This window comes from Triturus cristatus, chromosome 5_1 (genome assembly GCF_964204655.1).
Source record: "Triturus cristatus chromosome 5_1, aTriCri1.1, whole genome shotgun sequence".
NCBI classification, from domain to species: Eukaryota; Metazoa; Chordata; class Amphibia; order Caudata; family Salamandridae; genus Triturus; species Triturus cristatus.
In genome coordinates this window covers 578371128-578398850 of record NC_140587.1, presented here as the reverse complement: position 1 = coordinate 578398850, position 27723 = coordinate 578371128, and the positions used below count along the sequence as shown (strand labels likewise).

The 27723-nt window shown below is 45.1% G+C and overlaps 1 protein-coding gene across 1 annotated transcript in view; it reads right to left on the bottom strand.

The window, feature by feature from the left end:
• Positions 1 to 23087: 23087 nt before the first annotated feature.
• COPS5 (COP9 signalosome subunit 5) overlaps positions 23088 to 27723 on the bottom strand; it is a 302319-nt gene continuing 297683 nt past the window's right edge. Inside the window, exon 8 of the mRNA XM_085605500.1 lies at positions 23088 to 23436. Within this exon, the coding sequence (XP_085461626.1) occupies positions 23349 to 23436 (88 nt within the window). The 3' untranslated portion in view covers positions 23088 to 23348. The remainder of the gene's footprint in view (positions 23437 to 27723) is intronic.

The window sequence follows — 27723 nt, the reverse complement described above, 5'->3', positions numbered from 1 at the left end:
AACGCACCTGAGGAAGCAGAAACTGCGTGGGTGGAGGTGAGGAGCCTGATAGTAACCCCAGCCCTCCACACAATCGGAATATCAGCTGCGGTGGACCTGGACTGGAGGAAAAGCGAGATGCGAATCGGAGCAGCTAAGGAAGTATAGGCAAGCAGAATCAAGTAAAGTGCAAGTGCGCGTAGGAAGGAGAAATTGTTGAAAAGCACAGAGTAATTCAGTCACACATATACAATTTTAAAAGTATTAAAAACCTAGTAGCGGGGCAGAAAACACTAAATCCTACTGCTGCCAGCTGCACGTGCCCGTTTACATCGGGAATATATAGGTTAATGCCTACGATGCAAACTGGATCGCTAACACAGCTGAGGAAGCTGAAACTGCGTGGGAATCCGGGGCTCAAATTGGATCATAAATTCAAAGCTGTTCTGAACAGGGGCCCCCAAAATATGTTTGGCCCAGGGCCCCCAGAATCCTTAAGATGTCCCTGCTCCTGTGGATCAGTTTTAGCCTTCTTTCGACTACATTCCGGGCACTTGTCGAACAAGCCAGGCATGTTGACAGTACCAGCTACTAACACTAGCAAAAAGTGACAAAAATTGCCAAAATCTCCAATAAACCCTTGAAAAGGGGAGAGCTCAATGCTCCAGGGTCCTGCTAGCAGGAGCCGGAAAAAAGAACTGAAAGTAAATGGGACCTGCTGGGCATTCTGGGATACTGGGGAAAGTTCTGGAAACCTGGAAAGTTTTCTTAAAGGCACAGTATCCTGTTTTAAGCCACATAATGGCAGCCTATGGGGCTTGTCTGTCCACTCCTTCCTCTCTATCATTCCAGTGGCTTTTGCTGGTAGAGGCAGGGTTTTTTCCTATATGGAGAAAAACTAGACAGGCAGTGCTGTTTGTGGATGTTGGTGGAATTCTAGTTGAAGTACTGGACAGTGTAGCCTGTGGGTATAGGCTGCATTATCTGTCTTTAAATTAAATTCTCTCTTAAAGGTGTATGCAGGTCTGCATGATTTGTCACCTTTAGAGATTATTTTTTATTGCTCCGGGGTCCACGCACATGGGTGGGACTATTCACTAGATTATGACTATACACAGAGATCTCCTACTACAGAAGTAGTCTTTCCAAAAGGAGATTGGCTTTGCTGTATAAAAATAAAAAGTTAATAGATTGACACCAAAAGGTGAGGGTGTGTATGTAACACTACCCTGTTCTTGTGTACCTGCATAAATGGTTACTCTGCTTAAAGAGCTTGGCATTCACAGACCTTGTGAAGGGAAGTGATAGCGACCATGAAGCCCCCCTTCCAAGGGGGAAACTGGAGCGTTCACTAAAGGAGCAGCATTGACCAAGTGAGGATGATATTAAAATCCCACAATGGAGCTGTGAGTCTTCTGTGGGTTCGGGGTTAACTCTTTAAGTGCTTTCCATAAAAGCCTTCAGAAGTGCACATTGACTGCAGCTAGATGTACACATACAGAAGTGTTAGTCGAGCCTGCTTTTTCAGTGTCTCCTGAGACAATGCATGCACTGTTGCATGTAAGACATTTTGTTAACTTACAGCGAGGCTTGTAGCCGGACCATTGCTTACCATTGGTTGGCTTTGTTGACACTCATTTGCTTGCTTCTCTTTGGTCAGCGCTTGGCGGCTTCACTTCCTCTTCGTCCGTTTGACCTTACCCTGAAGCTTGTTCCAAGTACTTCTACTGTATGCCTTGTGAGATCTTTTTTGTTGTTGTTGAAATACTCCTTGTGAGTGCATGTTTTTGCTACATGCCTACCTAACATGCCCTTGGTGCTGCTCTCTCTCTCACTGGTATGCTTTTGTTCCACACAAAAGCTCATTTTTAGCTCTTTCACCCATGTGCTTCTACATTTCCAGTGTTTGCCCCCAGCCACCTTCTTGTACCACTCCACGTTGTTGCTTGCCACCATCCTCTCATCCCATTTTGGTCTGTGTTGTTGCTTGCCCCCACCCTACCGTCCCATTCCACATAGTTGCTTGCCCCTACCTTCCTGCCCCACTCTCTGCATGACCTGACCCACCCTCCTGTTCCGCTCCCATTTGTGGTTTGCACCCCTCTTCCCCCCACTCCTCTGGCACCCTCCATCGGCATAGATTACAAACTCTGTGTTGGCCCAACTAAGGGAATTTGCTATTGCAGGCAGGGAGAAATTTAAAAGGAGTGTTTCAGTAACCTCCCCACAGATGAGTCCTTCTAGTATAACCTTACCCCACGCTCGCTAGCACGATTACTTCGGAGTCGGTCGGTCTGCTCCAGGCCGGGGCATCAGTGTTTTGCTCTCTAGTCCTCCAGATATGAAATCTCTTGAGGTGCAGCTATGACAGAGCACATGATACAAACTGGTCCAGATGATGGTAAAAACACAATGTGAGCTGGAGTCTGTGTCCTGGTGCATTGTAGGTTTCAGGGCAGGTATCATGAGTCATCTTGAAACCAAACGCACTTCTGAGAAAGACAACTTGTAATATTCCAAGCGCAAAACCAGGAGGCGGGAGGACCCAGAGCATCAGATCTACAGCAGCACAAGCTGCAAACTTATGGTCACCTTACACCCAAATAAGCACATTTTGAAACATTTATTTACAAAATATAATATTAGTATAAAACGTTCAATACAGTTTGTCACATCTCACAAAACTCAGAATTTGAAATCAGAAGTCACTGCAGATGAGGCACAGTGCCTGGAGCCTCCAGTACACAGTACTGTACATCAGCTCTTCAAAAGGATATCACTTTAACTTACATGGTATCTTTATATGTTCCAACAGAATTCAAAAGGGTTTCCTGACCCAAATTACACGTGCACTGACTTCGGAGGTTAAAACTACTGTACACATTTTAGTGGATGAAAATCAGCGCAGACATTGGGTCAGAGCCTGTAGAGTACAGAAGACGTGCCCTCCTGGGGATCCGGTGTAGCTATCTGGTCTTGTTTTGCTACATGCTAGCGCCTTCACACTGGGCATGCACTACCCAATTTGAAAGAGAGAAATGGCAGCAAAAGCCACTAACATCTTCCCAGCATATGCAGCCATGTGTGCACCTCTATCAGATTGTTTTCATGCTCAGATGTCCTCTGAAGTAGTCACTTGCTAAAGCTTGGATGGTGAACAGACTACCCACTGAAGGGCCCAGGGGGAAGTGAGCTATAAGGGAAAGTAATAGACGCATGGGGAGTTGCAGGAGAGGAGAGGCAATGCTATAAGCATATGCAGGTAAGAGAGTGACTACATTTAGTGTGAAAGAATATTTTTTTGTGTGTGGGTAATTAAAAACCATTACAATTTTGGCAAAGACACAGGTATTATAAAAACAGCACGTCAGGGAGAAAACCCCTCGTTTTACAGCGATTCAAACAAAGTGCAAGAGCTTACCGATTCAAACTAAGTGTAAGAGCTTACCACTTCCACCAGCAATGACAGCACAGAAAAGCTATTGCAGGCACCTAGTGGCAAAGGAATTGTTACTAAGTGAAGTAGTTTAAAACAGGAATCAAGTTTAAAAAAAGAAATGATGGATAGAATAGAAAAAGCTTAATTGTTCAAACAAAGTGAGGAGTCGAGATGAGAGAAGCAACTTTCTATAAATCATAAAACGAGAAGTAAATGGGTCATTAGGTGACGTTCCTGCATTCGCACCAAAGTCCAATGGTTGAGCGAGAGTAAATCAAACGAGCATTGGCATAGCCAATAGGTCTCGCCTTTGGGACCATACAAGTGTTTAGCCATGCAACAGTTGATGTTGTTGCACCAAGGATATTGTGCTGGATAACTAAACACATAAGGTCCCAAACGCGAGACCTATTGGCTATGCCAATGCTTGTGTAAAATCCTAATGAGTTATTTTCAGCACACCCGCCGAGGCCGCTTTCCTGCATACACATGTTCCGTTCTAACTGAGCAGGTGCCGTAACAAGCGTGGTTGATGGACTCTCAGAGACGTGGTTCATCGAGGCTGTCTTCAGAGGTAACATAGGCCATCTGTGAGTCACCGTTCACCGAGGCCGCGCTCCCTCTTTAATTCACTTCAACTTGGTTTGATGTGCGTTGATTGCTGTCTACAATCACAGGCTCCTTTGTCAGCCTCAAAATGGGGGATTCTTTGTCACTCTTTCCGGGATGTGCAGAGGTGGCAAATGATCCATGTCACAGAGAGCTCATGTCTCCAAGTGCGCACGTTTTACAAGTACAAGAGAAAACATATGGCTGGAGCGCTCCTCGCATACAGCTTGTCGCACTAATTGTATGCCGCCAAGAGGACTTGTCTCAATGTGTATATCACACTGAGGAATTGTTACACATTGTACATGCCGTAGTAAGTGCGAGTCACACATAGTGCATAGTAGTCAGGGTGCATAATGCAATGAGTGCTTATTACAAAGCGTATACCAGGTTGAGTGGCTCACGCCGTACTTTTCATACTTGGCGCACAGCACAGTGAGTGCACGTCAGACATGATGGGGCAGCGAGTGCTTGTTACACAATGTGCGTGCTGCCGCAAGTTTATGTCAGACTAGTACCTGTCACCGCAAGTGCTAAATACACTCCACATCACAGCGATGGCTTGTCACTTATGGCGCGTGTTAAGTGTGACAGCAAGACATCTGTTTTTAATTATAGCGCACACGTCTGGGCACGATAATTTAAAACAGATGGTGCCTGTGCGGGTAACTGCAAGCAATAGGCCGTGGGTGCAGCAAAGGCGGGACATGCACCCGCCTTTGCCCAATTGCATGCTTTCTTAGAAAGCCGCACGCAAAGGCCAATAGCCTCTGACCAAAATCTGACCACACGCACGAGCGTGTGGTCAGATGATGAAGCCCCCTTAGAAAAAGTCTCGCAGAGCAGCGCATGCGTGCTGGCTCAGGCGAGACCTAAAATGGAAAAAGTTCACAAAAAGGTGCTAAGTGACAGGTAAAGGGGAACAGTGTCAACACAAATAATAAAACTTGGCATTAAAATAACAAAAACTTTTGCCACTTGGGGGGCGGGCAACACCTACTAAGGACTAAGTGCGAGGTACAATAGCTAAAGTGATGAGAAAGAGAATATTAAAATTCCTTAAATGGGCACAGAAGTGATCAAGTGAGAGGCTAAGCCTCGCAGCATCCAATGGCTAAGATTTCATAAATACACACATTGGTAATTGAACAACTCTCCGCCCAAGGGCATGCACTGCGCTTACTTAAACCATCCAATGGCTCAAAAGAGTGCATGCACCTTTATTGTGAAGGCCATGGTGGTGGATCCACTGGGGTGCTTAGGCCAGAGCCACTCGGTGGAGCCCTCAGACAGCAAAGCTCCTTAGTGTCTAAAGCAACAAACTTAGCCAACAGGATGTTTTAGGTGGTACTGTCAGGATTGAGGGAAGCGATAACGGCCCACAGGCATGAGTGAATACCCAGGTTGTTCCATTGCCACCCCGGAGAGATTTCTGTTCTTCAAGTAAAGCTGGGTGGCTGCAGACGATGTGGTCAAAATATGATTAATCATACAGTCCACATCCCCTGCACGAAGGCGGATGCCACATGGTTTCAGGAATAGCCATTCCCTGAGCCAAAGGGCCATGAATCTTGCTTTCTTATGTTTTGAGAATGTGCAGGACAGGTAGGAGAAGGAAAACGCTGATTGATAAGAATTAATAACAGCCCATACGTGCTTAGTTTTTCTAGAACGCACAGGTCAACATGATGAGAAAGAAGGCGCACATACTTTTAAATACATTGCTTGAAGGCATGTTGGCTCGTGTTGGAGGCCCAGAGCTCTCTGGCATTCAAGGTACTAAGGCAATCTTCGAAATACACAAAATGGGGTTGTCTAGAGCTGCCAGTTTGAATCTTGTCCCAGAGTTGAGCCTCTAAGTTTCCTCTCCTGGCAAGCCTAAGCTTGTAACACAGATTTAGGAACGCTCCAGCTCTGGCTACCCACTGTATTCAAAGCTCAGTTCCAGCAGGATCTGAGCAGCGGAAGTGGATTTCGGCAGGTGTAAGACAACCTTGTAGATCTTGGTAACAAATTTGTTCAAAAATGTGCAATCCCTTCCCAATAGAATTTTGCTGCTGTAGGACAAAGATGGAATGATTTTTGCCCTCATCATGCGCAGGAGAAGGAAGAGGCTGGCCCTCTCTTAAACATACTCAAAGGAGTAGAGAGTGATAAAATATATGTCTCTGTGGTGGTACGTGCTCTATGTGTGGGAAAACTGCCCTCACTCACACAGTTGTGCGACATGCTTCATCATAGGGCTGCTTCAGTACACCCCCGCACAGACCAACGCCTAGGGTGGAGCAATAGAGATGGGAAAGACCAGACACAACATTTTTCATTTCACAGCAAAGTTGACACTTGACGGGTACATCTGAAGGGTCAGAGCTTTAATTTCAACGTCCTCCATTTGCCAAACAAAAGTGCCCCTTGTGTCGATAACTCCCAGGTATTTGTAAGATTGTTCCTTCGTTATGTTGTTGTCATTATTGATCCAGCAGCCCACCTTGTTGGATTTCCTACCCAGTGTTAGTTTTTTTTTTTTTAGGTTATCCTCCAGACTGTTGGTGGTGTAGGAGTGCACCGTGTTTAGCAAACACTGCAGTCTAACTCCTGTGTAGCTAAATGGGGCAAGATCATCTGCATACAGTAGATTGTTGATATGTTCACCTCCAGTCTTTGAGGAATGGCTGTTGATTGCGTCAAGGGCACTGGACAAATCAGAATTGAACAAGTTGAAAAGGAGGGGGGCTAGCACGCACACCTGCTTTACACCCCGTAAGGTTGCAATGTTTCTTGAAACACAGGATCCGTTGCCCAGTTTGATACGAACGCATGTGTTGGTATGCAAGTGCATGATGGCCTCAGGAGTTTTGGTGGAATACCCAACTTCTTCAACATTAACCAGAGGGTCCCCCCTCCTGGAAGGCGATCAAACACCGCCTTAAAACCTACAAAGCAGCAGTGCAGCGAGGTGCGCAAAGTTATTGCCTTGTCAGATGAAATGGATATAGCTAGCAAATTTATCAGTGTGCCAGATTGGTCAATAAATCAAGCTTGGTTCTGTGGGATCAGCCCCATAGACTCTACCCATTGCTGAAGATCCTTGTGGAGTAGACTGACGTAAGATGTTGCTTCATTATCCAAAAGAGCAATCAATCTGTCTATCATTGCTGGTATCGGATTTAGAGCCTCCTCTGTGAATAGGATGGATAATGGCCCCGAGCTCCTCAGGCAGTAGACAAAGAGCAGAGAGAGCTTGTGAGCCCAGAAGGAGATATCCTACTTGAAGAGGTCCTAGTGGAGGTCAATGGGCCCGGGGTCCCATCTGATCTGGCCTTGGCCAGAACCTGTTGCAGCCAGCTAGGCAGAGATAGTGGGTCTGAAAGGAAGGAGGTCAAGCAATTGCAGTATTGAGAAGTGGCAGAGATGGTGGCTTCATTTGGGTTGGTTAGGCACCAACCACCCCATGCTGGGGAGCATGACTGGTCCGGCGATCAAAGTCACTCGACAAAGTGCCCCGAGAGGAAGGATGAGCATTCTGGTTCAGAGATGTTTGCACATTCGAGTCTGCCAGACCTGTGTACTTGCCGGTTTACCAGGGTCCTAAAATTCAAACATGCTTTTTTCACAAGAAATATGTTCGACCAACTGCCTTTGTTGTAACCTTTAATGATAAACATATCAGATCTATGGCATCTGACATACCTTTTCTAAATGAACCAATCATGCCTACAGCCTTTGTTACTGGCTTATCAAAATAACTGACGAAGGCTACTGGACTGAGGATTAGATTTCCAGAAGGCAACAGACTTAAAATTATTGGTGATGGAAGCCCCACATGCAGGAGGGGAATAGATAACCTTTATGATCAGTAGAGAAGACCGTGGCTCAATGAAAGGAAAATCCTTACTGTCCAGCATTAAAGTGGCCATCCGGAGGATGTCACAAAACATCTCAAAACCCAAGCTGACTTCAGCCAGCAAAGCAACATTCTAAAGTTCCTATTGTTGGGGGCGCACAGCTGGCTTAAAACCTTTCTATCTCTATAATGGATTGCTCCATTAAGGATAGCAGGACGTGTATTTAACAACTGTCACAATATCACTAACAAAGTACCTAAATGATGGGATAGGAAACATAAGGAAGGAGTAAACAAGTGCACCTGCTGCATCATGTTAGAATTTAGGAACTGCAACCTGTTAGAATTTCCAAGATGATACAGGTTACCATTGTCTGGTTCGGAGATGTTTGCACATCAGAGTCTGCCAGACCTGTTCACTTGCCGGTTTACCAGGGTCTTGCTTCCGTAGAGGAGAATCACTCAAGTGATCTAAACGACTTGCCTTTTCTGCCCGTACTGCTTACTTGTAACATTTGTGCACCTGCTTGAATGCCGTAGTTAGCTCATTACCGGGATTTTTTCGAGCTCCTCTCATGGTTGTGTTCCGGGCTTTCTTTAAACACTGAATAGAAGCCTTGGGGGGGGGGGGTGAGGGGGGGGGGGGGACGACTTGGTGTGGCTCTGCCGCTGGGCAGCAGCTATGGTTGATCGTGGAAATTTAGCAAGAAGCAAAGTAAGGTTTGCCCACTCAATGTGGGAGATGTTACCCGTGACTGCCCCTCCAGTAGCTGTTGTACATTCAGCCATGATTTGGTCATAGGTGTCATCTCTCCATTTGAGGCGCCTACGGTTGTTGGTGTACATTGCCCTGCTGGCAACACATGCTGGAGTATGTTGAGCCAGGTTGGTATTTTGTATGACAGAGGCAATGGTCGCTTTCAGAGTGCAGGGCTATGCAATAACTTTCCACTAAGGTGAAAGTTTCCACTTTCCATATGGAGTAATCAAGGTAAGAATATGATTTTCCATCAGTTCTTGAACAGTTAGGAGGAACAGCCTGTGGAAGCCGACCATTTAGAACTTTAAAGCCCGGGTTGCTAAGTCGCAAAGACCGCAAGTTTAACCAGGGGGCTTCGTGGACAACCTTTGGCCCTGGTTTGTTTTACTATGTTCCAAACGCCCTCGGGAGAGGTCTCAGTGATTTCCTCATGATAGAAGTGGCGGTGGGCAAGCCATTACACACCGTACTAATATGCCAGCCATTTTTCAAGTAGTGCCTCTCCCGCACTGTGAATAAATCTCCTTCTCCATTGAAATATCGAATTCTCAATCCTTTAATAGGTTATTAATCTATAGCCTGCCTGGCTCTAGGCACATCTTCACTCAGGCCTTTATATCAGAATCATGTACACTTGTCAATGAATTTACTTTACTTGGAGACTTCAACTTCTATTTAGAAGACCTGACAGACAAAGACACCAACGTTACACTTGATATGACGTCCAGCTCTGGTCTTACTCAGGTAGTTATAGGTCCAACTCATACCGCAGGCCGTTGTTTCGATGAGATTTTTTATGAATAATCCCTGCTTAAATAACTACAACAACCTGCCGATAACGTGGTCTGACCACCACGTAGTGATTGATTTAAATCGCCCTCCACGAGTACGAACCGGGTAAATCTCTCTCAATTCACTAACCACTCGGCATTGGCACAAGATACAACCAGATTAATTTTGATCAGATCTTGATTGAGTATCATCCTAGGACAAAATAGGAGAGAGATACTTCAGTTGCTAATTACTCCGGGTGGCTATGCTCTGCTGTGAACAGGTTGGCCCCTGCTAAGGTATCCCAAGAGATATAAACCATCTACTCCTTGGTTTAATGACAATCTTAGAATTCGAAAACAACAGTGCAGAAGGCAGGAATGCAAATGGAGAAAGGATTATCTCATATCTGAAAAAGAAATATATAAGCAATATATGGCAGAGTATAAAACATTGCATGAAATAGAACAATCTAATTTTACAGAAAAAAATAAGATTGCAAAAAAACTCTGTGAAAGAATTTCATCAAACGGTTAATAAGTTAGCTTCCACCTCCTAGTAACAATCTAGCAGACAGTAGCCATTCTTTTTGCAACGTTCTGCCCATTTTTTTAAAAATTAAGTGGAAGAGGTATATAATATTCTCTTCCATCAAAAGCCCTCCTATGTAGGAAATGGCCTCTCCACTTGTCCGAAAACTGTCTCCTTGAAATTCATGAACCTTATAACTGAGCAGGTCACACTGCTTATTAACTCTATTAAGTCGGGCTCCCCATTGGATCCTTGTCCACCATAAGTGGCCAAACTAGCACCTGACATCATTGCTGCCAATTTAACAGCTATTTTCAACCAAATGTTTGAGACAGGTTATTTTCCGACCCAATATAAGATTACATCAGTACTTCCAATGATAAAGAGGCCTTCTCTCAATTCTACTGACCCAAATCGTTATCGTCTTATATCTCAATTGTCTCTACGAGTCAAGATTGTGGAAAAGATCATGAGCCAACAGTTGGCAACCTTTATACACAACAATGATCTTTTTGACCCCACTCAGTATGGCTTCAGAAATGGTCACAGTACAGAGACGGCTTTGATCATGCCTACACAGCCCTTGATCATGGGGTGATTGCAGTCCTTATTCTACTCAATGTATCAGCAGCATTCTATACGGTTAACCATGAGCTGCTTATTGGCTGTCTCCACAACATCAAAATAGGAGGAGCTGCTCCTGACAGCCTAAGATCGTTTCTTCTCGGTCAAGAACAATCAATGGCATTTAATGAATTCACTTCTGAACCATTCTCTTGGTCTTGTAGGTTCCCTCAAGGTTCTTCGTTAAGCCCCATATTAACATCTATGTTACAACCTTGGCTGATCTCATCAGATCGCTTGGATTTTTGCTCACATCTAATGTCGATGATACACAGATAGTAGTTTCCCTTACTAAGAGTGAGCAGAACACAGGCACCGGATATCACAACTGTATGCAAGCAGTCAGTGACTGGATGTCTAAGAACTGCCTGAAGCTACACTCTGGGAAAACAGAGGTCATCCTGTTCGGAAACCAAGTTTCCTTCTGGTCCCCCTCACGATGGCCTCAGGAGCTGTGCACCCTCCAGACTACAATCAGTAAAGTCCGTAACCTTCAAGTATTAGTTGATGATAAACTACTATTTGATGCTCAGGCTAATGCAGTCACGTCCGCTTCTTTTTACACCCACAACACTTTAAAGAAGATCCTTCCCATCACACCTAAAGACCTATAGAAAACAGTAATCCCATCCATGGTTCTTTTGAAAATTAACTACTGCAACGGCCTCTACACAACCATTCAACAGCAACATTTGAACAAATTGCAAACCATACAAAATGCAGCAGCACGGCTGTTGTTAGGGATCCCTAAATTCAAATCTGGTTCTATGGCATTAAAAACGTTGCACTGGCTGCCAGTCATACAGAGAATTGTTGTCAAAGCCCTTTGTATCACCTTCAAAAGCCTGCACAGAAGAGGACCGGACTATTTGAAAAATATTTTAAAATGGTATTTACCACCAAGGATGTTACGATTCTTTGTAGCCAAAAATGCTATGGTTTCAAAATTTAGACGCTCCTCTTGGTGGTGGAAGACGTTTTGTGATCTGTGCACCCAAAACTTAGAACTTATAAAAAAATCCATGAATAATCTGCTCCCTTTTAGGAAAGCTTTAAAAACATGTCTTTTTGTGTCCCAGTGAGCTTTTGTGTACTAGGTTTCAGTTGAGCTAGCGCCAAGACACCTTCGGGTATACGTGCACTCTAGAAAAAAATATAACATAAAATATCATGATGGTCTTGAAAGAGGTTCCCATTAAAGTCTCCTGTTAACATACAGTCAGTGGAGGGGTGGTCTCCGATCAGATTACAAAGGGTGAAAATAAGCTGGTTTAGTTTAAGCCTCTTCTCCCATGAGCTTGGGTTGATGCAAATGTTGATTAGCAAGAGTGAGTGAAGTGTTCTCCAGTTTGATTGCTTGTAGCCAATTCCCCAGCATAGTTATGGATTCAATTTTCGCACGGAGTTCAATGGAGATGTATAATGATAGGCCAACCTTTGGTCTGCCACTTTTGTGCTCTTTGAAAGCTGGTTTGCTGTACTCCAAGAAACCGCTAATGAGTTGACTGGTCAAAGACCATGTTTCATGTAGGGCAATGATTTTGAAGTTGCTCCAAATAGCTAGGCGGTATGGGGAATGTTGGTTCTGGGCAAGACCATTGATGTTCCAAGAACATAAGCAAAGATAATGACTCCGAACATGGGGGCGCTGTTTCCTTATTTCAATTGGAGTGCCTATGGGCCAGGGCTAAAGGCAGCCAATTCCCCATGTCCCTTAAAGAAACCCAAGTCACCCCCTTTCAATCACTAGAGGATGGAATGGTGCAGGCTAAAGTGTTTAAGATCCAGTAGGTCTCTTGCCTAGGCACCTCTGGGGCTATCTTATGTTTGAGAGAACCACATGGTAGCTGATTTCCTTAAAGGCACTGAGCTGGATACCCCAGGAGTTTAATGACTCGGTTCTAGATGGATTTTTTTGCTTGAGGGCCACAGAGGCAAGGGTCATGAGCGTGGGTTCGGAGATTTGGGAGATTCTTGGAGCAAGAAACTCAATTGAAACAATGTCTAGTGACTCCAGAGAGATGAGCTCCGGGATGAGCTTCATTAGCTTTGAAAATGTTTCCCTATTTAGAACGTCAGGGGTGTCTTGTGTGTGGTATTCTGGAATGAACAACAATTTGGGACTGGAGGGTTGCAGGGATGCATGCGTAGCTGATCCTGGTCTTCTAGTAGACCTCAGGGAATCCTGAACTGGGTATAAGGTATTAGAGCCTCCTTGGTTTTCTTTCACCGATGGGCAAGTGCTCCATATTTTGGTCCTCTTCGGACAATGGGTTCGGGACCCCGGTCCCTTGAGATTGTGACTTGGATATTTTCACTATTAGCCTGGATGCAAGGCCCGGGGTGTTGACAAGGTGGCCTGAGTTTGGCACCACCCCTGCTCCCCAAGGGGTCAAAGTTCCCCCTCTCTCTGGCTGATGAACCCTTGTGGTGGAGGCTTCAGCACTTGAGACAGTTTGACTCTCGATTTGTCTCATCCCTCTAGCATTTGGGCTTGGAGGAAGACTTGGGCTGGTGATCTTGAGGCCAGTAATTTGTTTCAGTGGTTGGGTTTTTGTTGGATGATTAAACCCACTTTCTTCTTCAGTGGACACTAGGCTCCTTGTGCTCTTTTTAATAAACGATGGAAACAGATTGTGTGTGGATGATAAGGAATTGCTACAGTTTTTGTTTCGTTGCTTCTGGCGGCGTTTCAGTTTCCTCTTGCTTAGAGGTCGGGGGCGGAGGGGCTGGATTGCATCAGAAGCAAAGGTTCTAGGAGCAGGCTGAGGCGCCACAGTAGAAGTGGCTACCAGGCTGTTCGTAGGCGGTGGCCCTGCATTCTCAGGGATGGAGCCAATGGACAAGATGATGGCTTCTGAAGACTGAGCATTATGAGAGCTTCAGAGGCTTGAGGCATATTGCTTATCCTGGAGTTGGGCATTACCCTAAGCATGCTTTAAACCCTTTTATCTCGATTAAGAAAGTTTTCGTAAAGCTGTGAGTGATGACAGGCTGTCAATAAGGGGAACAGTGACAAACAACCTGAGCAAAATTGGTAGTCAATTGTGGTCAGAGTATTAATTTATTTAAGTTGTCAAGCTTACTATCAATCCGTGAGGTAAAGGCAGCAAGGGATTTCAAGAAGTCGACTTGGAGATCGAGCATGCCAGAGTGACAATTAAGGGCGGAAACTGTGGACTTGAGGTTCTGCAAAAGTTGTGTTCAGATGCATCATGGAGAGGGAAGGCCTGAGGTGGCATTGCCAGGTGGCCGGGGCTGCGAGGCACCTCTGGAAAGAAAAGCGACAGCTTCAGGAGAGATTGATTGTTCAGTTCTGTGCAGTCGGTTCTGGGATGTGGATTGCCATAAGCATCAGGTTGAAGTGATTTAATTGGGGAGAGTAAGGCATAGTTTCCAGCAGGGCACCTGGTTCATTGGGCAGCTGGTGAGCTGAAGGGACAGTCTATGTTTAATTCTGATGTGGGTTCCAGTCGAGATTGGGCCGCTGGTTTAAACCTGAGGTTCAGCAATCTATTTTAAACACCCCTTTTGACAAAAAACACCTGTTTGGTCCTGAAGTTGATCAGGCTTTAGAAAAAATTAAAAACGACACGGACGTAGCAAAGTCCATGGGAGCGCTCCCGTCGCCCTCAAATAGACTCCTTTCGCTGCCCCTTCTACAGAGCAGGGTCCAAAACCACATCTTCAGACCCAAATATTTCCTCACATAAAGGCAACACTCAATCATCTCCCTTTAGAGGCTTTCTGAGGGGGATACTGGTATTTATCTCTCTAGCCACAGTGTCAGCAGCATCTAGAGCACATCTAATAGAGGAGTTAGAAATTAGTTTGCCTTCTTGAACTAACTCTTGTGCTTTGCTTTTGTGTTCATCTGGGAGATGTTGGAGCAGTCGCTTCATCTCATTCCAGTGTGCCCTGTCGTACCTAGCTAGTAGGCCCTGTGTGTTTGTGATGCCCCACTGGTTAGCGGATTGAGCAGCCACTCGCTTCCCTGAGGCATCTATAAGCTTACATTCCTTGTCTGGGGAGATGCATAACCAGATGTTTGTGAATTAGCCCTTTTGCAAGCATTGGACACTACTAGGGAATTGGGAGGTAATTATCCTCTGATGAACACAGGGTCAGATGCAGAAGGTTTATATTTGTTATCGACGCAGTTAAAATTAGAGTTCGCACAGGGTCTTTGAAGATGTCATCTCCATGCCTAATCATGCCCTTTAACGTAAGGAGTGTTTGACTTGAGCTGTGTGTGGACCCAAGGGTTTCAAATAAAAAGTCTGCTTCTAAGGACTCTTTAGGTAAGGCCACCCCATGATACTCTGCTGATCTAGCAATAAGTTCTTGATCAGCCATGTTATCATCTGGTGGTGATGGTTTTTCAGGGTAAAGGTCTTGGTCACTATCCCCTGGAGGATCAATGGTGTAATCATTCCATGGGTCTACAGGCAAATGAGTGTCTCCTTCATCAGTATCATCCACTTGAGGCTGTGTATGTGGAGATCCCTGAGGTGGAGGGGATTGAGGGGCAGGATAAGCAGGGCTAGTAGCAATGTCCTTTTTAGGTCTCGCCTGACCCAGCGCATGCGCTGGTCTGGCGAGACTTATTGAGAGGGCTCCAAAAAGTGCTACCAGGCCAGCCTAGAGCTACAGTGCATGTGCGCGGGCGCGCGCGCCGCGCTTTACCGCGATTACTTTCACGGCCACTTTGCGTAGCCAATAGGTCTCGCTTTTGGGACCTTATAAGTATTCAGTTATGCAACTGTTGCATGGCTAAACACTTATAAGGTCCCAAAGGCGAGACCTATTGGCTATGCCAATGCTTGTTTCTTTTCAGAGGAATTTTATCTGCAGGGTTGTCTGAAGGAAGTTTGTGTGTGACTGGTGTCTTGGCAGAAATATGTGCTGTATCAAGATGGATATAAAGCTTCTGTTTGAGATCCAATTTAGCCCTGAGAACGTCTAAAATTGGTACGGGAGGCTCAGTAAGGCTGTCCTTTGATTTCGGCGCCAAAATATTTTGCTTTGGTTAGCAGAAGGTTTCGGCTCCGAAGCATGTTTTGGCTTCAGATCGGAGTGTTTCGGCTCCAAACCAGATCGGACCTTGGAACCTGAGGGTTTCGGATCTGAAGATGATTTCGGCCGACTCGATCCCATGCCGGAAGGATTGATGGTTTGTTTCTGTGCCGAGCCAGGAGGCTGGGCATCGGTGCAGACCTTGGCTCGAAGCGATACCGAAGGCAGAGGTGGTGCCGTAGCCTTATGTTTTTGGGAAAAAGTGTTTGGGGGGCAACGAGTCCTCGGTACTCACGGCACCCTGTCCGGGAGACACGTTTTCGGACTCCAAGTCGATCTCAAGTTCGGAATCAGACTCTGGAACAGAGATGGCCTCTTCTTCTGCCCCCGATGCTTTTACGTCTCCATGCTCAGATTCTTCGCCAAAGATATCCAGAGTGTGTTGAATGCTTTGGTATTGCATTTCTCATCATCGAGCCAGACGATCGCGTAGAGTTTTCCTCGACGGATACGACTTACAGTATTCTTCCTTGTGCTCCAGTGAGAGGCACAAGTTACAAACTTGATGTAGATCGGTGCAAGGGTACTTGGGGTGGCACAGAGGACAAAATTGGAGTGAAGTTTATTCCATCGGCAGAAGGGTAGACCGATAGGCTAGGCCCGAGGGCCTCCCCGATGTGTCTGACGAGAGATAGAGTGTTTCCTGATTGATTTGATAACTGGAGAACAGGGAAATGTGTTTGAGAACAATACCGTCGAGGGTAGAGTGGATTGCGCACCAAGGGGAACCTGAAGAATGGTTTCGAACAGGAGTTCAGCAATACAAGTCCGAACCCGATGGTGGAAATAAATAACCTAACAATGAAGTTGATGCATATGCGCACTATCACCGAAAGGAAGAGTCACCTTACCTCATGACTCGAAAGACTTCTTCGAAGAAAAACAACTTGCAAACATCCGGACCCAACACTAGATGGCAGGAGTATGCAAAGCATTTATATCTACAGCACACATGCCTCGAACATATTTCCCTACTGAGATCATGAGGAACAAGCATTTACAATGCAATAGGTCTTGCAATGACATTATTTTGAGCTATTGACATTGTAAATGGCAATGCCTTTAAAAAAATTAAAAGGCATTGTTGTTTACAATACCAAAAGCAACACGTATTGCATTGCATAGTGCGGTGTCCGTGAAGATGGCGACACGCTTATTAAAGTAAAAAAAGTGTGATGGGAGTGCCTGTACCTGTGTGCTAGTGTCTGGGAGTGTGTGAGTGAGTGTGCCTGTCTCAATGAGTAAGTCTGTATTTGCGTGTGGGGAGTGTGAGAAGGCACATGGATGTGAGTGTGTGTGGATGTGAGGGTAAGAGAGAGCGCATGAGTAAGGGAGTGGATCCTGTTCATGTGCCTTCTTGTCACGAAAGCTGCCATGTGAGTGTCTTGCGTTATTGCCGCTGGAATGAGAACGCGAGTGTCCAAGACCCCTTATATTCCGGTCTGAAAAATACATAGGAAGAGAGTTGTCAAGATTCTCATGAATTATTTGAAAAGCCACGCTGACGCCTGACTGAAAACTCCTACTCCCTTAGTTCACAAGGAAGGATATATTGTTTAGTTATTCTGGAATAGCTACATAAATTATCTTGTCATTTGTTCTGCAAAGCGTCTGTCAGCTCTCCTTTGCCAAGATGGGTAAGGACAGGGCTGAGTGGAGGTACTTCTTTCATCACACCCTTCTCTTGAGGGGAGGGGGCTACTTCAAATTCACCGGTTAGAAATTGAAAAATCTACACCCTTTCGAGGGATTTAGCGCCCAGTCGCAAATCGCCGGTTCTAGGACTCTTGTGAAATTCACAAGAGTCACTTTGCTTCCAGAAAAATTGTGATATCTGGTAAAAAGCCCGTTCCCAAAACAAACTCCGAAAAATGCAAATGGACGCAATTCGCAGGGGTGTTGTGGTGGCAATTGGCAAAATGCCGATCCAGGAAACGCCGAGCAGCAAGGAAGAGCCGAGACCTAAAAAGTATGGGAACTGTGGGCCTGAGAAGTATGGGGGTGGGGCCAGGGAGTTTGAGAACTGGGTCAGACAGGTAGTTAAAAAGAACAAAATGTTCTGTAACTATTTTAGCCTTACGGCTCAGTTGGTTAAGGCACTCACTACAGATTCTAAATGTGGGGCTGGAGAGTCACTGGTTGGTGCGCTGGGGAATACTGACGTGCTATGAGTAGCCAGCCCGTGACAGAAAGCACTGTGAGTATGTGCACCATTAGTATAAGCAAGGCTTCCACACAGTATACTACAGACTGCCACACGGACCCTACATTGGACTGAGTAGCGCTGTAAAAGGAATGAATGAACGTGACAGAAGGGCTACAGAGCAATGAGGGGCCTCGTGGGAGGGTGGCAGTGAGGGAATCCACGAAGGGGGTTGGTGCTAGGAACGATTGTCGCACCACACACGCCACCAACGCTAAAGCCGGCCCTGGCCTCTCCAATATGTTTGCACTTCCATGTAACATCGGAATCGTTTGACATGTCCCAGCACACACCGCGGGGTCCCGTGTCTTCTTTCCTCGCCTGGATGTGTCCATCAGCAACAAAAAGAATCATGTGAAAGCGGAGTGCACTGTGTATTGTTCAAGGCTCTTTTTTAAAATATGTACAAAATATGTTGCTAGACATCAGAAATCAGTGAGTACTTTTACCTGAAAGGGCCGGACTTGAAACGCCGAATCATGTGAAAGCGGAGTGCATTGTGTATTGTTCGGGGCTCTTTTTAAAAATATGTACAAAATATGTTGCTAGACATCAGAAATCAGTGAGTGCTTTTACCTGAAAGGGCCGGACTTGAAACGCCGATCCAGGAAACGCCGAGCAGCAAGGAAGAGGCGACCCCGCGTCCCGCTCCGTTCCGACCGCGCACAAAATGGTGGAACCTTCCGACGGTAAAAAAAAAAAAAAAAGAAAGAAAAAACGCCCACCACGTGTAAAAGGGGTGGAAAGGGGCGGGGCTTAAAACGCGAAAGAAGTGAAAAAACACGCCCCCGAATCCGAAAAAGACAGGGCTTGTTTGGAGAGACAAAGCTCTTCTCCAATGGCTGACCTGCATTTAAGAGGCTAGACAATGGAGAAGAGGGGCGGGTTCAAGTCCCTCTTCTGAAAAACATTAAATCTCGGAGCAAGACTGCGCAAGCGCAGCCTTCGCAGGCGAGACCTAAAAATCACTCTGTATATTTCGGAGAAGTTCGGTATGGCTCAAGTCGGGGAGGCAGCCACGTGACGCCAAGATGGGAGCGGGAGATGTACACTGTGCATGTGAGTAAAGTACTCACTGCGCAACTTAGTGCGCGTCAATAAAACGCAACACTGATTGAAGATGTCATAGTACGGAAAGAAGAGATATATGCACTTGTAATGCATACCTATTAATATAAGACCAAGCAACTGAAAAGGCATAACGTTTTAGTGAAAATGCGGAGTTTACCTTCACTTTTTCACACAAAATCACTGCGACTGTAGCTTTTTATATACGGGTAGTAAAAAAATTTTATTAAGTTGAGGATCCTATGGCCTCGATTAAAGTTTTCGTCTACCATGTTCACATTTCAGGTATACAAGCAACAGCAATTAAAGATGGCATTTCATGGCAAGTCAGTCCTTACCTGCTGAAGAAAGTAATTTGCAAAGCCTGGTCTGTGACGCGGCTCCAAATGTTGCCGATAATTAGTTTGACATTTGAAGCAGGCGCGGTGTTATCTGGCGCACGCTGTAACAATGGTACCTAGTGAAAGTCTTCCATGTTCTGTCAGTTAGAGAGCAAATAATGCATTCGTCTCTAGTGCAGGGTGTGAGGCTCGCCATAGCTTGCACTTTCAGAGACGTGCAGCTGGGGTGCAGGGCTGTGCACATTCACAGGTATGCACGTGTGACTGTCGGTGGTGAAACTTTAGAACAATGTGTGAGGGTTTGTCGGGAAATTCATCTCCATGGGTGTGTGTGAGAAATTAAGGGATGTGCACCTTCATTGACGTGTGTGGGATTGGGAGGCTAAGCACCTTCAGAAATGTGTGTGGAGTTGTGGGGCTGTACACTTTCAGAGATACATGTGAGATGGTTTGGTTGTGTGCCTTCGGTGTGGTGTCTGGAGGATTATGTGGTTATATGCCTTCAGTGTGGTGTGTCTGTTGGATTTTGTGGTTATATGCCCTCAGTGTGGTGTGTTCGTGGGTTTATGGGGCTGTGTGGCTTCAGCTATACACGTGGAGCTCTGTGCCTCCAGTAATGTGTCTGCGATGTCCTGGTGTTACATGCCTACAGCGAGGTGTGTGTGTGTGGAATACTGGTGTTGTGTGCCTTCACTGGTGTGTGTGGGGCTGCGCTCCTTCGGTAATGTGCACGGAGGGCTGTTACGGCTGCCCACTTTCAGTATGTGTTGTGTGTGGGGAGGGAGGGAGAGCAGTGGGCTGGGGCGGAGAGGAAAGATTAACACGTATTTCAGCTTCTGTCACTCGCCGCAGCCCGTGTCTGGTAAAGGGAAAGAACAGCGCGCACGCTGATTGGAAGGTACACATGTAGCATGTCACGAGTCAATAAAGCTATCCCTCAGGTAGGCCATTGACAGTATAGTTTGGCAGGGCAGAGGGCTATTGTTGGAAATCTCACAGCAACAGGGCTGCAGTGAGTCAAACGCTGGCCTCAGATTTACATCGTTGTAGTGAGGGAGTCAGGCTGAAATCTGATCGTTTTAGGACACTGTTTGGGGATCTCTCTTTCATAGTAGGAGTCATTTTGAGTTTTCCACCCCTTAGGACCCGGCTCTCTGGTCTCCTACAGCTGTTAGTCTGCAATATGAGCAGGGGACGTGCCTGCGCTCCCTAGCAGTACACTAACCAGCAAACCATGTTATTTCTGATGGATGACAAATAAAAACCACACAAAATCCTGATAACCTGCCTTCTCAGCTGGACTTTGGGAAGGACGGATTACAGAAGGCACGCGGGCACACTGAGTTTCGTCGTGTGTGCTAGAGTAAAACTGAAACAGTGACAACAACCCTCACACTGACATACAAGTTGTGTGTCTTCACTCGGGAACTCAACAGCCTGGCCTGCCACGCTAAGTAGCGGCGGCAGCTCGCCTTTAGCATGTTCAGCTGGGAGGGAAGACAGGCTTGTTTTTTGTGTGCTATTATCTGGCACGAGGGCAGGCCTTGTCATGCAATAATTATCATAGTAATAAGGCCTTGCAAGCAGCCTTGAAAACACGGACCATAACGGAAGGAAACTCTGTCCAAGCCGGCATTGCGTCTCTGGCGTCACCTTTCGGCCAGCAGGAGTTGCGCAACATTAAAAATATAACGTAGGTGTTCATCAAGGTCTCACGCACGACTTTTCAAGGGCCGAGCAAAAACACTGTTCTAGCTCTTTAGCTTCCGATATTTCAACAACTTAAATAATAAAAAAAAGGACACCTTAAGATACTGTGCGCCCGGTGCCGGGATAAAGCCAGCATCACCAAAGAAAAGAATTACACGAAATTCACACACCGCGGCAGTAAGAGAACTAGTTACGCATTTTAATGTGCGCAGCCCACCTGCATGCCACGTCGCCGTATTTCTGCTCTTAAAGGAGGCTTCTACGTGGTACAAGTGCCCATATTCCTAGGCCGGACGGTACTGCAGTGCCATTGCATCCATGGCTGTCGGCCTGACAAGATGGTGGCCCCCCTGCTCCTGGGAGGTGGCAGGCACTAGGGCGCTGGGGGCAAGAGTGAAGTTCAGGTGATGTGCGCCTTCCTGCGTTATTAGCAAGCAATGACGAGGATATTAAAAGAAACTTACCTTAATAGTATTGAAACGACAATAGATTTACCACATTATAATTAAACGACGATGTATACTAGTTGCGGCCAACTTTATAAATAATAATCAACTATGCATTTTATTAACAAAAGAAATCTTACCTCGTTGTTGGCGCGCTCATCCGTCTTCTACTCTGCAAGCCGCTCCGGTGAACCCCAAAAACAACACGCCCACTAATAATAAAGATAAGAATTTAACTCACGACAAAAGGAAAGCAGGACAGCCAGTCCGGGTGGGCCAGCCTAAAAAGCGAAAATGAGGCACCCTGGAAACCTTATTCCCAATGGCTGCGCACCGTTTAACATAAACGGTGACGCAAGCCAATGGGAATAAGGGGTGGGGCTTCAAGCCCTTTTCAGAAAAGTACTCAGAAACCATAAATCTCGCCGAGCGAGCTGCGCATGTGCGCAGCAACGCTAGGCGAGACCTAAAAAGGAATTTGTTTCCTATGACTATCAATATTTTCTTTTTGTGTTGCTGCTCTCCAAATTCTGACTAGCTTGTGGTTTACCCTGGTAGGCTTGCACCAAATTTCATTTGACAGTCTCTGAATAAGAGTAGGGCATAAATGCTAGTCCTGGAATTAAGACTTGTGCGGTGGTAATTGCATTCCACAATTTTTTCTGACATTTCATCAACATATCACTAAATGTACTGGGCTAAGTGTTCAGGAAATATGTGATACATCTGGAAATCAGAGCAGAATATACAGACTCAGCATATTATTCCAAGTTTTCAAATGGAATACTCCGCACCCCAGGTATTTACTGCACCCGGTACACACTCCGCAACAGACTAAAACAGTAGTTACCAGATGCAGTAAATAGTTCTTCCCATCCACTGAGTTTTGCACCACTGGTAGTCAGTGGCACAGTCACAGCTCTCAGCAGGAATAAGGTCAAGGTTTCCTACAATGCTTTCTTCTTATTTCAGTTGGGCGGTGCTGGATGACCTCATTACAAGTTATTATCAATTCACGCATCAAAGCCCAAAGACAGACAATTGAAATCATGGGGGAACCAGGAAAAGCATTGCATTCAACCCTCGAAGTCCATCTGCGCTCCTCTAAAGCTTGCGCTGGAGTGCTTTCAGCCACTAGGGTTCAGCAGACGAATTGTCAAAGCAATCATCCCGGCTCTTCTCTGAAGCCTAGAACTGACCACTGTCCCTGGTAATGTTTGCATGCCACTACCAGAGAAAGCTCCAGTTGCATTCCTTCGCCTCTTGCTATCTCTGTACTCATCCCCTCTCAGTATGAGCTATTCTCTCATCGACAAAATGGCTCGGGAAAAGGAGTCAACTTTAGAAATGCAAGCATGAGCAGCCATCTTGGATATCCATGTAACTCCACCCTACTACATACCTTTTATGGCTAAACTTTAACAGAGGTAAATGTATTAGAAGCGAATGGTATGTTCACAGTTACAATTCTCAAATGGAGCTGAGAAACGGTAAGGAAGTGGTTTGTATATCGGGTATGATGAATGAGAATTCTCTCGCAGTCTGCAATCCGCATGTAAATAGGTAACTGGAGAAAAGCACAACATCTAACATTTATTTAAGGCAAAATGAAATTGAACTTTATGCATACTAAGTGAAAACATCACAAGAACTATATATTTTTAATAATGATGCAAACAAGACATGTTTAGGCTAAATCGTGTTTTATTGCAGAATGTAATGGATCTTTAAAATGGAGACCTGCAATTGACAACTTTGCGGAACAGTTTCAGGCTTAAAACTAAGAAACAGGAAGGTATAAAACAAAGAGGACATCGGGGTCATGTACAGTTGTAAATGCTTTACTCTAGTTTACAGTTCAACCAGTTTGAAGAGCTTGAAAGTAATTAAATAGGGCACCACATTATGGAGGACGAGACTTCCATGTACAAAGCTTCAGGTAAAGCTTTAGGCAGAGGTGTTTATTTGGTTAAAAAGTTTATCCTTGATAACCTGTGACATCAGTCCATGAATAGCTTCAATTGTTGTCTTACAGCTGAAAAGAAAAGAAAATATTTAGTCACACTGGAGTATTTCAAACAATGGTGTTATTTACAGACAGCAGAGAAATTAAGTTAATTTTAAACTGTGTCCCTACACAATACAAGAATTTCTATTTTTATGTTTGTAGATTATTATATATTGCAGTGTATAACGGGATGAGACATCTTAAGGTACTAAAGTCTAACTAGCACAATAAATGTCAAGCGAGATCCATTAATACTCACCAAAAAACAACTAGCTACATGGCAAACTAAAGAGGTGGATTCATCAACATTTAATAGAGGTAGTCATAATGCAGATACTAACATGTGTTACTAACTAGTGGCAAAACTACCAACTTCTGGTGAGTCTTTACCATTACATTTAGACCTTTTAAAACATGTGCAGAGTCCGGAAACCGCTAGCTATCGCATTACTAATTTAGGTCGATCCTTAACCAGAGGGGAGTAGTGTGGAACATGACAGTACTAATTCTAGTGCATATTCTCTGAATCCACAGCAATAGTGACGTCAGCCAGGGAAACAAAGCTGCAGAAAAAAAAACCAATAATAGCTTTCAGGCCAGTCTTACAAGCAAATCTATACCACTGTGGTCTTGAAGTGTCTCATCTTGACCATTTTTCACAAGGAATAGGACAAAATGAATTAATAAATGTGTTGTTCTATTAAGGACATACATTAGATATCCAGGAGCACCTATGGCTAGCAAAGCCCTTCTAGTGCAACATATACACTCAAATATGGTTCTAAATGTTCCGCCTGTGGAAGTGCACTGCGGAGGGAAAGGAGGACTGTGCAGCTAGCACTACGACAAAAGGACACCTCATTTTCACATCAGCCATGATTCCACTATTCGGTACTCCTGGTCGATTAAACATCTTGTAGAAGCGTTTTCTGCTGAAATCAAACCCTCACTTTAACCTCCTGCAGCAGAACTTGAATGGCTGGGTGTACTTCAGTGACATCTCACATATTCATGTGCCTGAAAGCAGGCCGCCTGCCAACAAGCATTTGCAATGTAACTTGTTTAAGCTTTAGAGTAATGAAATGGGTTTGTCAAGCTTCAGTACGACACAGAAAAAGTCCCACAGGGTCAGTGGGCGCTTTTCCTGTGCATCTTCAAGTTCTTGTACTTAATGGTCTTTAAGTAGATAAACAGAATGATAAAGCTGCATTGAGAGCAAGAGGAAACCTGGGGTGTAGAGGCAGATATATAAAAAGGAAACGGGTGACCTTACAGTTCTATATATCACTTGTAGGGGGTCACATAGACTGATGTCCAGTCCTGGACGACTCATCTACAATATTGTGTCTAGTTCTAAACACCACTTCTGGGACTTTCTTTCGGGTATCTTAGCTGGAAAATTGTATCCATGCCTGGAGCCTGCATTGGTCACAGTTCCAGGGGTCACAAGAGGAGTGTTATGTTTAGTTCTAGAGGAATCACCTGGCATGGTGCCTAGTTCATGGGGGAGGCATGGTGTGGTGCAAGAGCGTGGTGTAGAGGAGTTTGGGTTTATCTTAAAGCTCACATTATAAAAAACAGGCTCTCAGGGGAGGATGGGTGATAACATGAAATAGGGGACAGATCATTTATTCATCACACAGATTTTTACATACCGCACAATAGCACTTTTATATTATACATATATACAATTATAGACACATAGAAATACTGACTTGGCCAGAATCACACATTTGTGGTCAAGTGACAAAGCGAACAGTAAATGGATACTAACTAAGCCACTAAACCAAATCTTTGTCTTTGGTTATTTTTGAAACCCGTCAACATCAAAACCACTCTTCAACTGATTTACTAGTACTTCATCTACACCTTGGAAAGCATGTTGATGTAGTGTGACCCAACCTCCATATCAGCAGTGAAGCACTCTACATATAAAATCGTTTTTATTGTAGCAGGAGCATCACGAAAATGCTGCACACTGAACAGTACTGTGCAAGTTTGGATTGTGAGGGGCCAAAGTCAGGTTAAAACCACACTACAGAAACCAGGATGTCACGAGGAGCATGGCTGGTAATATTCTGTAAACTTGGACAGTACAGTTATTGTTTTATATCACACATACCCCTATATACACCGAAACACACCACCTGTTCTATGTGCAACACCGCTTGTATGAGATGCTTCTGCTGCAATAAGAAATGCGCTCTTTAGAGAACTCCACTGCTTATTGGATGTAGGTTTAAGACATGTTACATTATTTTAACATAATAAATGACAGGTCTGTCCACAGAGCTGACAGGGAAGGACCTCGCTCTGTGGTGCTGACAGGGAAAATTCAGTTTTGTTGGCCGTCTAGCTACTGCAGCATAGAACGCTGTACTGCAGCCTACGGAAGACACTCTTGATCGATATGTGGCCAATAATCGACAGGAGTACTGGTTTCATGTAGAGTTAAGGCTTGTATCTCTAACCAGAGAACAATGTAATCTCAGCACATGAACCCTGTGCCTTCCAGTGGGACAGTTCTTTCCTGGAGAATGGTGGCCCAATGCTCTATAACTCTTAAGGTGACATGATGCACAGAGGATGTCTCGTTTAATTGGGCAGGGATGACTTCTAGAGACTACTATAATATGCCAGGTGAAGTGAAGACCAACAGTGACACACAGTCTCCAAAATTCCACGCCATTGCCATGGAAGAAATCCCTCAGGAATACATATGGAGGTACCATGGTGACTCCCGAGGCAAGCGGCTCCTGCTGCAGGTTTGGACTCCATTATCTCTCAAGTGGCACTATATCAGTCTTTGTGAACAGGTTACCACTGCTTCCTCAGTAAGAAGCCAAGCAAATAATGCACGATAAGGAAGTCATCAGTTAAAGTTGTAACAAACTCACACAGCAGGGAACAAGGGGAAGAATTGAAAAGCCTCTACAGTGACTTCACATTTGGGCCATGAAGGTTAATCTGATCAACACCAAGTGAACAAAGATGCAAGTAAGTCTGAGAGTAAGTGTGCGACAAGGTCTGTCCAAGTGTTGTAATCACCAAAGACAGCAAAAAATAGTTTTATCGTCTTTCACTACCCTCATACTTTTTCTCTTCACTCTTCCCTGGGACAGCTAACAAGAAGTGAAATAAGTGTTGAACTAGCTGGGGGTCCTTTTATGCACCCCTTGTCGAGACTGAGGGTGTACGTGCATAAGCAGTAGACTACGACAGCACCATTCAAGCCAGCCAAGTGAGTTTGAAGAAGTGACAAAGAAGCAATGATGGTTTGGGTCACCCAAGAGTGTGTGCACTGGGCTGAAAGGGCAGCTGGGCAAGGGCAGGTCTGGTGAACTGGAACGGGCCCATGGGTGGAGAGGCAGAATTCTCACCAAGATGGCACTGAGAAAGATTGCCCATGAGGAGCAAAGCGCACAGATCAGGGACACTACCACAAGCTTCCATACCGTTCTCACTGAAAGGCAAACACCACAGAAGAGTGAGCAGAGGGGGGAGCTATATAAATGAATTCTGTACTTCGACTAAATGGCATGCGGGCAGAATTGGTAGCAGTGAACTCTGAAGGTGATAACGGGCGTGCATAAAAAAAAAAGAAAATAAGTAAAGATAACCGGACCTTTTGCCAACCACAGTTGTTGAAAACCAAGTAAAGTCATCCTGAGATGGTGTACAAAAGAAATCTGTAGCGGGGTTGGATAGGGGGAAACAAAAGCGCATGAATTAATAAAAAATAAAAAGAATGATTGGAATATACAGCCAGAGGCAATGTTCTAGATCGAGAAGTGAAAGCAAGCGAAGAAGAAAAGGATATTAATTAGGTGAAGTGCAAAGTTCTGAGCCATAGATGTCTAACACCACCTGGCGGAGAAAACATACTGAAAACCTTCTACAAAAGCTCAAACAAAAGCCAGACAAAAGTCCAAACCTAAGTCTTAACTGTAGGATATCAGCTTGAGTGTACCCGAGACAACAGACTTGCAAGAGTACGTAGAGGACCTCATTTGCTGGGAAACATTTTCCCATGGATGAGAGAGGCAGGAAGAAAACTGAAGGTACTGTGTGAGACAACGATGGCAGTGCTGCGTGACCCTCGTTGGGGATGGAACCTATTAAAAAAGGTTCGGCCACCAAAAAACGTACTTGAGCGGACAGCTCATTTGTGGGTTTCCAAACAGTTTAGAAAAGGAAAGCAGCTTCAAGAGACCAGTAAAGAACGATCCAGACCTAAACATAGGAGCTTCGGAGTGGCATCAAACACAAGAGGAAGGTGTATATGTTTCCCCAAAGCAACAGTGTCCAAAAACT